This window comes from Nothoprocta perdicaria, unplaced genomic scaffold (assembly GCF_003342845.1).
Source record: "Nothoprocta perdicaria isolate Ctin4 unplaced genomic scaffold, notPer1 scaffold_22, whole genome shotgun sequence".
In the NCBI taxonomy this organism is placed as follows: Eukaryota; Metazoa; Chordata; class Aves; order Tinamiformes; family Tinamidae; genus Nothoprocta; species Nothoprocta perdicaria.
Window position 1 is genome coordinate 1,986,939 of NW_020455415.1, and position 15,706 is coordinate 2,002,644.

At 41.4% G+C, this 15,706-nt stretch overlaps 1 protein-coding gene across 1 annotated transcript in view; it reads left to right on the top strand.

Moving 5' to 3' along the window:
- CUL4B (cullin 4B) overlaps window positions 1-5,154 on the top strand; it is a 20,268-nt gene extending 15,114 nt beyond the window's left edge. Inside the window, 6 exon segments of the mRNA XM_026038907.1 lie at window positions 200-402; window positions 640-753; window positions 1,399-1,504; window positions 1,579-1,751; window positions 2,307-2,459; window positions 3,321-5,154. Coding sequence (XP_025894692.1) covers window positions 200-402; window positions 640-753; window positions 1,399-1,504; window positions 1,579-1,751; window positions 2,307-2,459; window positions 3,321-3,416 — 845 coding nt within the window. The 3' untranslated portion in view covers window positions 3,417-5,154.
- Window positions 5,155-15,706: the final 10,552 nt, after the last annotated feature.

Sequence of the window (15,706 nt, forward strand, 5' to 3'; positions counted from 1 at the left end):
CCCCCCCCCCCATACGTCTTATAATTAGGTCCATCTTCACATCAACCTGCTAGAACGTTTCTTTTGCTGGTACATTTTGCTGGTACATTTTTCCTGTAATGTTCCTTTAAGACTATCTGAAAGATGCTTTCTCTGACCCTAATTTTCTTCCCTGCAACTTATATTTTAGACAGCAAAGACATCATAAGATCATTTACATTCTGTGCAGGTAGCTTTTTACTAGCTTATCAGCTGTACCTGAAATAAGCTTATCAAATGTTGCTTGATTGCAATTTACTTTGCTTCTTTCTGCAGTATATGCAAAATCAGAATGTACCTGGAAACATTGAACTCACAGTGAATATACTGACAATGGGATATTGGCCAACCTATGTGCCTATGGAGGTCCATTTGCCCCCTGAGGTAATGAATATACACACGTAGTATATCCAGTGTTTGCATCATCAGTAATGCATCTTGGTATCAGCTAGCATCTTGATTTTTAAACATGCACATAATATTTAGGAAGAAATATGCATGTGTCATTTTAAATAAAACTTTTCTTGCATTTTCCTTTATTTTTTCTAAGCCTTTATTTAAGGCTTATTTGTTCATAAGAGAGGGAGGCATGTTTTTAAGTGGAATTTGTTTTGGTTTTAGATGGTAAAACTGCAGGAGATTTTCAAGACCTTTTATTTAGGAAAACACAGTGGTAGGAAACTTCAGTGGCAGTCAACACTAGGACACTGTGTACTAAAAGCGGAATTTAAAGAGGTGAGTGTCTTTTATTACTSTTTCTTTGAGAATTGCAAATTTCTGGGTTGTACTATAGGAATAAGATTGAAAAACTTTTATTGTTGTTGTAGAAAACTTAGCACTGTTCTTGCAGTTATTCTTAATGTGACTTGTTGCTATCCTCTCAGAATATGGTCGTGTCTGAAATGCATGCGTTAAGGTACAAGAAGCGTCTTATTTCTATATCGGGGTGGGGGGGGAAGAAAAAGTTGGTTACTGCTTGGGGAACATATCCTGTGGGTTTGTTTGATTCCATGTTAAAAATGACGCTATTCTGAGCTTTGTTCCATAGATGACCTTGCTTCATCAGACATGAAGTATGTTTACCATAGGCTTTTGCTGCTAAAATAAACCATTTGGGGCTTGTAGAACAATATAACTGTTTTTAGAGGGCTGTTTCAGACTGTAGTTGTAAGCAGTCTTTGGCTTTCAGATTTTTCTCAAGTGTGTTAATGCATATCTTGTTGAGTTTTGTCAGTRGATATGATGGTCTTGCTTTCTGACCTCTAATTTGACACAGGGTCTTGAATCAATAAAATAGTAATCATCATCTTTGTGATTTCCTTCTCCTCTACCGTCCCAAACAGAAAAAGTCTGGTGATGTCTGTTTATTTTCTCTGACAGGGCAAAAAAGAGCTGCAGGTCTCCTTGTTCCAGACACTGGTGCTGCTCATGTTTAATGAAGGAGAGGAGTTCAGTTTAGAAGAGATAAAGCAAGCCACTGGGATAGGTTGGTATTGACAAATAGCTGACTGCTTCCAAATGCTCTTGACTTCAAATACTGAAAACTTTTTTCTGCTGTAGAGGATGGAGAGCTGAGAAGAACACTTCAATCTCTGGCTTGTGGCAAAGCCAGAGTATTAACTAAAAGTCCCAAAGGCAAAGATGTGGAAGATGGTGATAAATTTACATGCAATGATGACTTCAGACATAAGCTTTTCAGGATAAAGATCAACCAAATTCAGATGAAAGAAACGGTACATTCTTTTCAGTCTTTTGTTTTCTAGAAGTTTGGGTCAAGTCTCTGTTGCCCACTCATTTACAAATATTTTTTCCACTCAGTTGCATATACAGATATCTTTGTAAAGGATACTTCATATGATAGCGCAGACATAACAGAGAGGGGTTTAAATGTGAGTTGCTATATTAGTTTAGATTCCAGTGATCCTAGGTATCTCTAAACGTGATTAATAGGAGTTCTAAATAGTGTGGTTCAGATGTTTTACAAAATGGATGGTAAACACAGACACAAATTCAAGTGTTTTCCCTTAATATCTTACACTGACAATACCTGCAGCAATAGTTTATAAACAGCCATCCAGTGTAAAGTATATGCAGTGATTTTAATCTCTTGCAGATTTTGTTTAATAGACTAGGTCTTCATACTTGTGAAATATTTGCATCAAATATTTGATAATTAAAGAAAACTTAGGGGTTTTATACTAAGAACAATTCTTTCTTCAAGTAATGAATAAAAATTGATTGGACAGTTCTATTGTTGTCTTAAAAACTTTTCTGAACATGCCCACCAGGTAGAGGAACAGGCGAGCACTACAGAGAGAGTATTCCAGGACCGGCAGTACCAGATTGATGCCGCAATTGTGCGAATCATGAAGATGCGCAAGACACTGAGTCACAACTTGCTTGTGTCAGAGGTTTACAACCAGCTTAAATTCCCAGTAAAGGTAGGGTAGTGATTGTCCTTGTTCTGCACTTCCAGTGCTGCTTTATAAAATTGCTATCTGTAACCTGAGTCTTGTTACTGTTGGAAAGGGCAAGTATTCCTTTGGACGAATTTTTGAAGTGCCATTTGCATTGATTTGTCTGAATGTTATCTCATTTAGTAAGTTCATATTACCAAATTACTGTTACCAAATGTTTGCAGAGCTGGACATCTGTTGTTAGTAGTAGCTATGAAGTTAACCCGCTCTGTGTTGTCTTGAAATGTTTGTGCATTTGCTAAGTGCTCTAGCAGTACATTCTTTCAGGGGAGGTGGAAATAGTTCAGATAAGTCACACAGAAGTGTTCTTGATCCTAACACCTTTGTTAACGTTTTTTAATCAATGAGTAAACAGTAAGTGTATGATAGTTAATATAGAAATTGAAAAACAGATATTGGTCAATGTCTCAACATTGTCTCGCCATTAAAAATGTCTCATGTTCTCACATTCAGGCTCTTCACTCTGCAAAATCATAGTGCACCAAAGCTATTGCAAAATGTTTTTGCCTCAAGAAACAATTGTACTGGATGAAAGTCAGAAATAGAAATGCTTTRGCATGTAACATGAGTCCCAGCTTTTAAGGAAGCCTTCAATTTGAAGGGAAACAAATATTTTTCACTGCTGTTAAAGGATTTATGATAGCTGCAGGTTACAAGCTAGTTTTGCAGTTTTCTCTTCAGTCAATTACRTACAGTATTTAAGTTGTGTTTCCTGTTTCCTCAGTCTTCTTAAACAGTGTGAATATATTTGGGTTATATAGAAGGAAAGAATTGAGGATCATCTAAAACAAACTAATAATACTGAAAATCTCCTTTATTTTTCAGCCTGCTGATCTTAAGAAGAGAATAGAATCCTTAATTGACAGGGACTACATGGAAAGAGATAAAGAAAACCCAAATCAATACAACTATATTGCATAAACATATGTTGGCCTTTGTTTTACTGCACACTTGGTGTCATACGCAATTGCCAGTGGATAAACTAGCCTGTTGATCCCATTAATTGACTTTTTATACTACCGATGACTGAATGAAAGCAGTGTAATGGAAAAGTATAGTAGAGTGGACTTCTTTCAGTGGTTAACATGCCCATTTAAAGAGTACTATTTACATTTTAAGAAGAATGCTGTTGAACTCTTTGCATGTTATTTAGTAAGATGTGCAGAAGGCTGCAAGAAAGTACCTGGTCTTCGTGATTCCGTTTGTCTCTGGGTCTGAAGAGGAGTCCCTTGGTATGACAGATGTCTCTCACACCTTTAAACAGAAACCGAAGGTTAATTAATATAAGAAAATAGCCTTTAAAATGCTTAAACTGCATGCAAAATTTTAATTTACTGTACGGAATGCATTTCAGTTGGCAACATACCATTGGTTTGGTTGATACCCACACTTGGATTTTTTCCCTTGAGGGAGAGAAAACGAGAAGTGAGCTAAGCTTTGCCTGTGATCTAATGGAACATATTCTTGGTCACAATTAAGACAAAATGGTACCAGTATAAAATGATGTATAAAGTTTGCAGTGTGGGCATATATATTATATATACAAATACCATTCTTAAGTAACTGCTACAACAAAACAGGTTCCGATTTATATTTATACGGCTTGCCTATAAAAGTTAGTGTTCACCTTTGGGAATTTTAAACATAAAACAGCCATAATGGAAAAAAAAAAGTGACTTTTTTTTTAACTAGTCATGGGTAGGAGGCCTTCACCTCTTGGCAGCAATACTCTACAAAAGAGACTCTATTTAAAGATATTTATGAAAAGCCACAGTGTTCTTTTGGTAAAGCTATAAGAACAAAAGCTGCAAATGGATTTTAATACTTGTTTTGCTTTGCAACATTCTAAACTTGAACTAACCTCAAGGTTTAGACAGGGTAGCTCTTATGACTGCCCTGCTTTGGATTGCTTTAACTTAAAGCTTTAAGAACTCAGCCCTAGATGTGGCAGGCCTCCTAGAACCCAGAAGCCTACCTCTCATATAGAAAGATAGTTAAGTATTGCTACAGGGCATCTAGAAGCTGTTTCTTTAGATGACCAGAGAGCATTCTTTGCATCTTTATAAAACATGGGAGAATAAGTCACTTGAATGTAGAGCTTTGTTTCAATGGAATGGATTTTTATYGCTCTAATAGTGTCTGCCAGGAAAATATTGGGGGGTGGGAAGGGGAAAGAAAAAGCGTCAGCAGAAAATGTAACTCCTGCACGTTCTTCCTTAGCCAGCCGAGCTTTAGACCTGCGTCAGCTGTGTTGCAGAGCACAAGGAAAAACCTCATCCTCTTTCAGGCACTGATAGTCCTGGGGAATACCAGACATTTCTTGAAAGCAAGATGTTACTTTTGTTTAAAGGCGGTATAACTTAACTCCTTACAGTCTATATAACTTTTATCACTGTGATCCCATATTCAGGGGTGTGCATGTGTGAGTGGGGGAAAGTGTGTGTGTTTGTGTGTGTATTTATATATATATATATATATTGTATCTGACACATCCCATCTCTACTGCTTTTTGATCCACTGTTTAAATCTGTATTTTCTCCAGCTGTGCTTTTTCTCAAGCTCTTCTATTTACAGTCCTCAGTTGACAGATAAAGCAGATGTTTTCTTCCTACTAAATTAATTTTGGCCATCTTGTAATTGTCATACAGCTTGTGATACAGTCTGCAGAAAACATACCTATTTCTAGACACTATTGCAATATTATCACTGGTAGACAACCAGGACCACCCTTGCCTCTGTAAGAAAAATGCTAACAATAGAGTTTGGGTCAGAAACTTGGACGCTGCTCCAACCAGCAGGCAGATTTTTAAGAATGAGTTCAAGTAGAGATTTACTGGGTAGAAAGGAATGCCTGAAAAAGAAACTTTGTGTATTTTGCAGTCAATTTTCCTTTTTCTTGTATGTTTTTTTGTATCCATAGCCAATAAAAGATTAATTTTAAAGTGTTTTGGAGAAAGAGCATTAAAACTTAATTCTTTAGAAGGCATAAAACTTAACTCTTTAGGGAAAACCTACTAAATTGTTTCCCTTCTGTCTGTTACAGCAAATAATTCAAACACCACCATACATTTAAAAAATATTTCTATATTTGGTAAGTTAAATAAAGCAAAATACTTCTTCGTTAGACAAGCGTATTGCGTTCAKTCAAATGAACCAGAAAGGTCAGAAGGCTCTTAATTAAATTACTGAAATAGATGTGAAGTGCAGGAAGTATAAGRTAGAAGATCTCATGACACCTCAAGACTCGAGGCAGACCCTAAGTGTTCTGCTGATAATCTAGTTAAAGCAGCCCGAATGGAGAATATTGGCTAGGCTGAGAGAAAGGATGAAAGAGGGGAGGGAAGGCGCCCTTTCCTTCTTGTGTCTTCATGGCTTTTCCCCCAACCACTTGTCCATCTCCCCTGCTAAGGTCTCGTTCATTCCTGGTTAATGACAAAGCTGCAGCCAAGGTTCTCGTCCAGCCGTACAACTCTGCAACTCTTTGCTGGGATCATGTGCCTGCCTATTGAGCCATATATATCTATATATAAAAAATAAAAGTGGGCTTGGACCACAACTCATCTGGCTATAACACAGCTTGTCTGGATGGCCACACATTTTTAATCTTGACTCTTGCATGCAGTTTATAGCACCTTGTTCATAAGAAATTGCAGTTTATTCTTAGAAATATATATTTTAGGTTTTTTAATCTTTATACCCATAAATGGACTATTTTTTTGTCTTGGCTGGTTTAAGAAGTGACCATTTTGTTTAAATGCTGTAACTGCAAATGTGTTGTAAACATTGTTTTGTTCTATAGTTTACACAAAGGTGCCAAAGTAAATAGTTAATAAAAAAAGAAAAAAATAGCAAATTGTTAAGTTGCTTTAGCTGTGGTTCATATTTTGGTCTCTGCTCTTTTTTTTTCCCCCAGTTAGTCTTGTTTTTTTTCCTAAACATATCATTTGCCCTAATGCTTTCTTAAAAAAAAAAAAAAAAAGTGCATCTAACAAAATGTTCAAATACCACTTTGTTTTCAGTGATTTCATATAGTAGGAAGACTATTTCATTTGAGAAGTTACTAAAATTGTAAGAGTACAGCAGCATTCAAAAATGTAATATACTTTTTGTATAAGAATCCTTCAGAGTATGTCTGGAGTTTGGGGGGGAGGGAGGGGAGAACCAACCCTGTTACTTTACAGAAGCCTCTTCACTCGGCTACCAGAATATAAAAATGTGCTTTTTCACTGCATCAAAAAGTTAYAGATTATGCAGACTTGCAAACAGGGCATGTGTCACCATTGCATCCTTTGATGCAAAAAGCAAAACCTTTTTAATGTTTCATAACAAGTCTGACGTGGGTACAGAGAGTCTTTCTTAAGTTGGTAAATAATGTAAATACATGTCCTTTCAAAGAGTGAGTCTGTTATCTAGGTATTTTGTGTCATTTAATAAATATTAAACAGTTTTGTGTTGATAAACCCGTGTGTAAAATGCCTTCTTACTAAAACTTCTGTATGTTGGGCTTACTCATGTTTATGGCTTCCTTAAAAGCTTTAGCTTGTGCTTTCATAGCAAAATACCTGTTTGCTACCTAAATATAAWAATGAGTAGTTCCTATTTCATTCAGTCAGTCATTAAAATCCCTTGAGTTTTCCAAGTGGCTTCCATTCCTGATTTTCTTTTTTTTTTTTTTTTTAAACCATTAAGTGCTATAGAAGGTGATTAGTGGGGGAGGAAAGGAGCTTGCACAGGGATGGATTGATACCAACTTTGCAAAGTTTGAGGGAGGATTAGAACACACCAAAGTGCCAGAAGTCATAAAAATACCTGACCTGGGGTTATTGCTGTTGCAGGAGGGTACGGGCCTGGTGTGTGGGCGGCCTGAATGGTCACCCAGCACATGTAGGAACTTTGTAATGATTGGGTTGCAATCACCAAAGCGCAAAGGACAGGGTTCATCAAGAACCTCACTTGTGTTACTGCTGGTGGCTCTAGGTCAGGCCAGCCTCGTGTTTCCCTTCAGCCACTTGGAAACATTGGCCTAAAGCTGAGCGGGATTTGGCCGGATTATCTTGAGCCTGTCCTCTCGTCCTTAGCAAAGCCCTGGCCTGGATGGAAGGGCTCAGGACTCGTGGTGGAGGCGTGAGGGGGGAGCCTCTTGGTTTTGCTCTGTTAACAACTCACCAACTCTGTTAGCAGCGTAAAATGCTCCTTGTTGGGGGTGTTTTGAAATGGGTCCAATGGGTCTTACGCTAATATTGATGCCTGGATGTTTTTTTCCRTGCTACAGACCTTAGACATCTAAATGCAAATGTTTTCTTCGCTACCATTTTTTACTTAAAGAGAATATTATCTTTCCTACTTWGTACATTCTCTGAAATCCTACAAGATTTTGTTACTGGAAAAAAAAAATCCTGGAGAAACAGATATTTGGAAACTGATAAATATTTCTATCCATTCTCCCATTTCTGGGAGGTTATATTGTGGTATTTTCAAACTAAACACTTTAACATTTACTTTGGGGCTGAGAGATGGGAGGTTTGGTGCAAAGGGTATCTCTCATAAAACTGGGAGATAACTGGGAAGAGGAGCAACAGATATTAAGCTACCTGAAATAGAGTAGTTTCAATGTCTCAGACATCTGTTTAAGGGAAATAAGCGTTAGGATGCACGCTAAAGAGGGGGGAAAATTAACTTCCAGTACTAACTTTGCAAAATTGGATGAAGAATTACAACATTGCAAATAGAGCCTTAAATTTAGGAAAAGTAGTTCACATCCACCAAATATAAACTTTTATCAGTGGTTGTTTTTCAGCTTAATCCTTAAATCAGTCATTTGTCAGCTGAAAATACTTCTGCTTTAATTGAATGAAAATACATTATGTCCTGCTTTTACAATCAAATGTTGTCTTTTTATCTAGAGATTCTGCTCCATTTAATGATATTTTCAGTAGTAAGGGAGTATATTTTCAGTAATGAGGAAGTAGCAGTAGCTGCTCTTCCAGATCTAAAACTGAGATGCTCCATTTATTTAAGGTATGAAAAGGAGCATCAGCATCTTTCATAACGTACAGACCATTKCAGAGCTTGAAGGATGCAATGTTTCTTTGCAAAGCTTAGTCACTATGACTGTGCAATTAAGGAGGGGATAATATGCAAGGGCTGTGTTTCCAAGGCTATATRGCTGAGGCTTTTTTGTATGTTTTTTAATTTGGAATTGTAAATAGATCCAATACAGCAGGAAATAGCAGTGCTGGGTTACTAGCAAGATGTTTGCTTAATTAATATGTAGCTTTTTTTTTTTCCTCTACATCTCCTCCTCTTTTATTCTCCTCTACATCAAACCTCATATAAAACTTTTATCACAACAATCACACTATTCTGTTTACCCTTGTGTAGTCTCCACAGAAACTGAGAATATCTGAAAATAAACATTTTGCTGTAAGTCRAAAAACAATGTTTCAGAAATAGTCTTTTCACTATAGAAAGAAAATCTTTTAGTAATAATTTGAGACTCAGAGCAACACTGCTCCACTAATCCTTCAAATCCTAGCTCCAAGAGCACAGGGCTCATTTGGCACAGGTTTTGTAAGGTCACCTCAAACCAGACAGAAATCCTTCCCTAGAAGAGTTTTGTTAACCAGSACTATGTAGTGCCCAGGCACTAAGATGTGCAGGACCTTGTTTCCTAGCTCTGTCAGAGACTTCAGGCTAATCACAAACATCATCTGCCTTCATTTGCTATCTACAAAAGGGAAAATAACATCATTCTAGTTTACAAGGGCTGCTATAATGTCTAGTGTACAAAGCTACCCCTTTTTAGAAAATAATTTCTGCTCACGTGCTGACAGATGTGTCTCCAGAAAGTCGACAGACAATGTACATAGGTAAAAATAGAAAATTGAGTACTGGCATTTTGCCACTTTGCTGTTACAAGTGCAAAGAATATACTGAGTTGTCAGTCCATCATCTGAAAAACATCTTTTCACATTGAACTGAGCTATTCCTGGAAGAAATTTGGAGTAATTCGGAATATGCATAGAAGTCTCATCTGCTCTCTCTTGTTAACCCAGCTGCCTGACTACTCATTGCATGTAACATCCAGCAAAGGCTGGAAACGCTCCTGAACGTTACCGGGTGTCACAGAAGCGATGGCAGCACCGTCCCCGCCATCCCGTAGCAGTCAGGACATCAGCAGAGGGCTAGCAAAGGTGCCACCATGGCATTAAAGCCCAGCTGAACCTCACTTTCACCTGCAAGGAAACCAGCATGTGATTAAACGTGGCTACATTTATACAAGTGTGTTTTTATAATCTGCCTGCGACAACGTGTTGCCTCCTGCTCCAGTCCTTCCTGCTAAGCAGGGAGCGTGTTTTTCCAGCTATGCCAGTCCACGACATTTCAGGGCTCTCTCTTTGCAGGAAGTTTGGCAGCTGTCTCTGCTGCAGCCTGATCTCTCACCTCCCAACAACGGTTTCTTTTTTCGGCTTTTCACGTGATTGCCCGAGTCTTGACTCAGCAGTTTCCTGCAGCAGCAGCATTTAATGGTTTGGTTTCCTGCCACCACCTCCTCCAGAAAGCGGAGAGCTCCGAAGCGCTGCCGTCTGCTAGAAACAGCGAGGAACCACAGCTCCCACACGCTGCGCAGAGTAAGAAATTGCATGAGAGCTACGGCCACAGAGCCGTCCTCCCTTCTCTATCACCGAGCACAGTAACATTTTCCAAAACGCCTCAGCTGTCACACACTGGACCGGTCGAAGCAAGCTCTTGGTTAAGGTGTCCAGACCACAGCAAATTCCTATCCCGCTGCACGCCCAAGTAACCACATCACGATCCGGGGCTCTGTGAAAGGGGAAGCTTCAATAGCTGTAACTGCTGCGGCTGTTGGCGCCATTTCCAGAGGGCCCCTCCACCTCTGCCAAGTGAATCAGGGCCCGTCATTAACCCCAGCCTCTCTCCATCAGCCTCTCCCTTGGAATACGGTGCCAAATCCTTCCTGCACCTCCGAGAAAGGTTCTGACATAATCTGGCCTGTGGAGAAATCTGGTCAGAGAATATGTTCTTAAGCAGGCATCTAAAATAGTAAATAACATAAAAAAAAGTAATTCCTGCATGCTCTAGATATTCTCTCTTTTGTCTTCATTTCATAACCTCTAGTCTCCAGCACCTAATGTCTCAGAAACATTAGGTTATTCATTGCTGAACATTTTACTTCTGATCACATCTCGATTTTACTTCTCTTGCTTTTCTCAGATCTCAAGATTGAGAAAAATCTGAATACAGACATAATATCCAACCAGTGGAAACCAAGGGATTCAGCAGGGAACGAAGCATGTATTGGGTATCAAAAACACGAGATTAATGAAAACCAAAGAAYAACCTATACATCTGAAAATAGAATTCATATTCCTTGCTGAACTGCAGTTTAAAAAAGAAATCATATAGCTATTGTGTATCTGTCCTCAGTACATGTCAATACATTGTTGAAACTCCTGACATCAAGCTAAGTATACCACACTGTAAAAACCTAATGTGATGCAGTGACATTATAGTCATTATGTTCAAATCCAGCAGTCCCTGCAGAAAATGTCTTAGAAAAACAGGATCAGCYTTGCTACCCATCACTGACTCCCATAATGATATCAAATTAAAAATCATTCCTCTCCAGCAGGGAAAAGGCTAAGTCATTTTTTTATGCATCCTATTAGCAATCRTTAGCACTTCTGTCATCAAAGGAAGGGCAAATCATGGCAGTTTGATCTTATGTTACAGAAGCCCCACACCTGCATAAATGCTGCCATCTTTAAGACCACGACAGTCAACAAGAAAATTATTCCTAATAAATGAGATCCTATGGATACTTATTTGAGATTTAATCTTACAAGTACTGAATATATTTGCTTTTAATAGAATTTAAAAGGAATCAGACGACATCTGATCATAACCAGTACTTTCAAAGCAAAGCTGGAGGATTCATTAAACAAGGGAACACAGATTTATTTTGTTCCTTTTCAGGGCTTTGAAGAGAAGTTAGGCTTTGGAAACCGCCCAAAAATTGGCTTGGTAGGAAGAACACTGCCAAAACAAAGCTTCTGTCAGCAGGCTAGACAAGGAGGAGAGCATCACTCTGCTAATGTAGGCGCATATTCTTTTGAAAAATCACAAACCTGTCTTTTACGGGTAATCACCACATTCAGATAGCTGAAGCATCAGGGCTCACTTCATCCCTTATGTGAATGAAAGGTGCTGGCATCCATTTACTCCAGGCACAGGTTCATCCTTTGGAGTCTCCCCAGGGGCTCTTCACACGAGGACAGAGAGATTCCTTTCACAGCAGCTTTATCACTTGCCATGTTGTAGCTAGGAACAGTCTTCACACACATGCAACACAAAGACACTGGTCTTCCTCGTTATCTTCTGTGGCAATAAAAATAAAACAGACTAAGTTTATGGTCCCTGTTTCCATACAACTTCATCTTGTACTAGTTACTCTTACAGACAGTTTGGCACTGACTTAACTGGGAGCAAGATTAGCCCTATATATTGTTTCTCTATAGCTCAGGAGGGATAACTGCCCTTCTTTTCCTTTTTTTAAAACAATTTAAATCGCAAACAAGAAGTAAACCTCTGAATAAAAAAGTGCATAGGCCACAATCATGATAAAAAGACATAATAGCAGAAAATGCTTGTGGAATGCAATTACATGTCAGGGAGTGGCGATAACAGGAGAACAAAGCAACCAGGTAGGGAAAAGAATAATAACCCATGTTCTGGGATCAACATTTCTGGTGCAAAGTAATATAGTTTACATCATGTTAATTATATAAATTGTACTAGCCTTTCCATCCCACACCAGTGGCTAATCTCCCTCTGTGTTATTTATCAGGAACAGATTTGCTCGTTACTGTATCTACCATTTGGTTTCATTTCACACTTCACTAAACTTGCACAATGGAAAMAACTCATCAGTCTTCCTTTCACTTCTGCAGGATGTCTAGTCATTTTACAGTCTCTTTCCAATGCACAGGCAAGAGATCAGGGAGATATTCGACGYGCCAGTGTTTAGAAATTAAGCAGTGCTAAGAAATTAATGTCCTGAAATAAATGTTCCAGCTGACACAAAACAAGACAGTCCCACACACTAGCACCAACACAACATCCATTTTCCCCTGCTCACATTAGTTACAGCCTAATTCATTGTCTCTATCCTGATATTTAAATCCTTTTAAGGGAGTTCCTGCCTGAGCGATCACTCTTTAAATACAGGACCCCTTCTGACCATGTTCCATTTCATCTCAGACAATGAAACACCTGAATATGTACAAGCACTTYGAAGCTGCATGAATTCTGATATTCATGTGCAATGACACTTGGACAGGTGTCTGTACAGATATGTGTGCACATGATAGGTTGGTTCTAGAAGCAGTTATAAAGTACAAAAAGAAATTAAAAGAATTAGTGAATGTGTCTGACTAGACAAGCATTTGTGGGTAAACTTTCTATTTGTGTAATTCACTGGCAATTCAGTGGTGTTCCAGGCTGGGCAGGTTTTGTTTTGTGATTGTCTTTGGAAAAGTACTGAGAGTATGTAACTGTTATTTTAGTATAAATGGCATTCATTCAGCTTCCTTAAGACCTCACGATTACCTTCCTGTCTGCTCCATCTTTATACTTTCTTAATAGTTCRTCTCCCAATATCGAGTTGCAGGGTTTTATTGTCTTCCTCAAGGGTTTTCATTCTCTTCCCCTATCATTGGGCATGATTCTGAGTTCCCAGCTAGACAAATACTATTTGCTGTTCTCCTACAGAAATAGGCAAATCTTATTCCAGTAGGCCCTTTCCTTCCTGAATCCAGGGCTCCCGTTTTCTCAGGTAGCTGGGAATCCTCTTGCCATTCTCCCTGCTATCTCCTAGGCTCAGTCTCTTCTTTCCCATCTCTTAATGATGATTTCTGTCCTAGACAATCTTTGCTTCTATTCTTCATCAATAACGCTCCAGCCTTCAATTCAGCTTTTGCCTGACTTTGCACCTCCATCCAGTCTCAGATTCACCAGGTTTCTTGCCCATTCTTGTCCTACCCCTTCCCATCTACCCCATTGTATCTTTTTTCCTGCATTTGCATCTGGCAGCTTCTTTTGCTCGCTTTCTTTCTGGCTACTGCCCTGCGCTTGGGTGGCCATGAAAATGCAGCAAAGTGTTCCAGTTCCTGCTGCTAATGCCAAACTCCACCTGCTTAAAGAAGCAATTACTGGAAAGATTCCTAGCCAGGCATTTAGTAGGCACGGTACATGTGAATCCTGCTCAAATATAAGAGCTAAGTAAGGGCTGAGAATGGGCCCTCTCCTGCAAAGATGATCCCTGATCACATCTGGGTAATGTGGGAGGATGGATAACAGAACCAGAGCAGTTACAGCTGCAGGGACACCAAGAGACCATCCAGGCCCATCCTTGCCCTAAAGCTGAATTATCTCCTGAAGGAAGATTGCAAACCCATGATCCTTCATGACAATCTACTGCAATGCTCCTAGTTCTTCCTCACTATCTAATGTAAATGTTCCTTGTAATTTTAGTCCTTTTCTCTCCCCTATCATTTATTGTAAACATTGAATAATTTATTCTTTCCCCCCCCAGTAAAACTCTCTATATTAAAGCTGTATCTTTTCTTCGCAAATCTTTCCTCAGCTTTGTCTTCTTAACCTAAAATGAGCCCTGGTATCTTCAGAGAAGCCGTACGGGGTCCAAGCAAACGCCTGGCTCCGGCTCCTGCTCGTGCACRGCAGGAACGGGCACACAGGCGGGAAGGCAAAGGCAGAGCAAATGATTAGTGCTACGGCCTCGTTACRCAAGGCGAGCTGTGAACCACGCGCCAGGCAGCGCTTCCTGGGCCAGCGAGGGCATTTCTGCGCTTGAAATGTCCTGCAAGCTTCCCTCTCCTAACACGYTTCCTTGTCCTTAAACCTTGCCAGATTTTCTCTTGTTCGACCACAGTGCAAGACGATGAAATCTACAGGATTTGGGCACTAAACTCCCCAAAGCCCCTTGAGCGTGTTCAAACGTTTCCTTGCACTGGGGTCTGGTCAGGGGGACAGCGGGAGGAGAAACCGGTGCCAGGCACCGTCCCCCCGCACTGTGCCAAGGGCCTGTTGCACAACCTGGAAACGCTGTYGCTCACCACAGGAAAGAGGTCAGCAGGCCTGTTTTTATTAGACGCAAAACATGTTTTCCCTCAGCTTTATTCTTGGAAAGGGCTCAAATGTTACGAGAGGAAGGAAAGGCTGAGAGACAGATGAGGGGGAGGGAAGAGACAGCGGAAAAGATGAAATACGGGAGAAAAAAAGTGTATTGTASTAGGCCATTTTTGTGGGAAAACGGAGGCAAACAGACGCAAATTAAACAGCGGAGTTATACGAAGGAAACTGGGTCTTACAGCGCGAGCGGCGGCAGCTGCGCTGCCCGCCCGGCTGCGGCAGGAAAATGGCCCCCAGCCCTGAGGCGAGCCCGGCCGCTCCCCTGCTGCCCGCCCGCCCGAGGCTGCGCGCCGGGACGCGCTGTCCGCGATCCATCGAATCGAGGCGGGCGGGCGCCGCGATTGGCGGAGGGCGCGCGGCACCGCCCCTCCCCTCACATGACCGAGGGCGACGCTTTTGCCGCGCCCGCCCGCCTCCGCTGGCCGCCTCCCGGAGCCCCTCCGCGCGGAGCATGGAGCCGCGCCGCTCGCCGCCGCGCTCCGCCTGCCGCCTCCTCCTGCTGCTCGGCGCCGCCGGTGAGGGCGCGCGCCGCGGCCTGCGGGCGCTGGCAGGGCCGCCGCGTCGCGGGCGGGGGCGGTTGTTGTCCCCGCGGGAGCGGCGCGTGCCCCTTCCCCCTCCTCCCCCCCCCCTCCCGCGCCGGGCACGTGACACGGCCGCGAGCAACGGCCGCGCGCGCGGGGGCGCCCGGGGGGGGGGGAGGGGGGGGTCATGGCGGGCTCCTCCCGCGGGCCTGGCAGCCGTTTCGGGCCGTTACCGACCCGGCCTCCTCCCAGCCGCTTCTCCCGGCGGCGCCGCGCGCGTCGGCAGGTGCCATGTCAGGCACCAGGGGATGTCGGAATAACTTTTTTTTTTGTCCTTAAAAATATTAAAGCGAGCGCCCATGGGGGTCGTGGCAGGAGCTCGTCTGCCGCGGAAGGGGCGAGTTGAGCGCAGCGCTGCGTGCGAGGGAGGCTCGGGGAGCAGAGGGGCCTTCCCCCAGC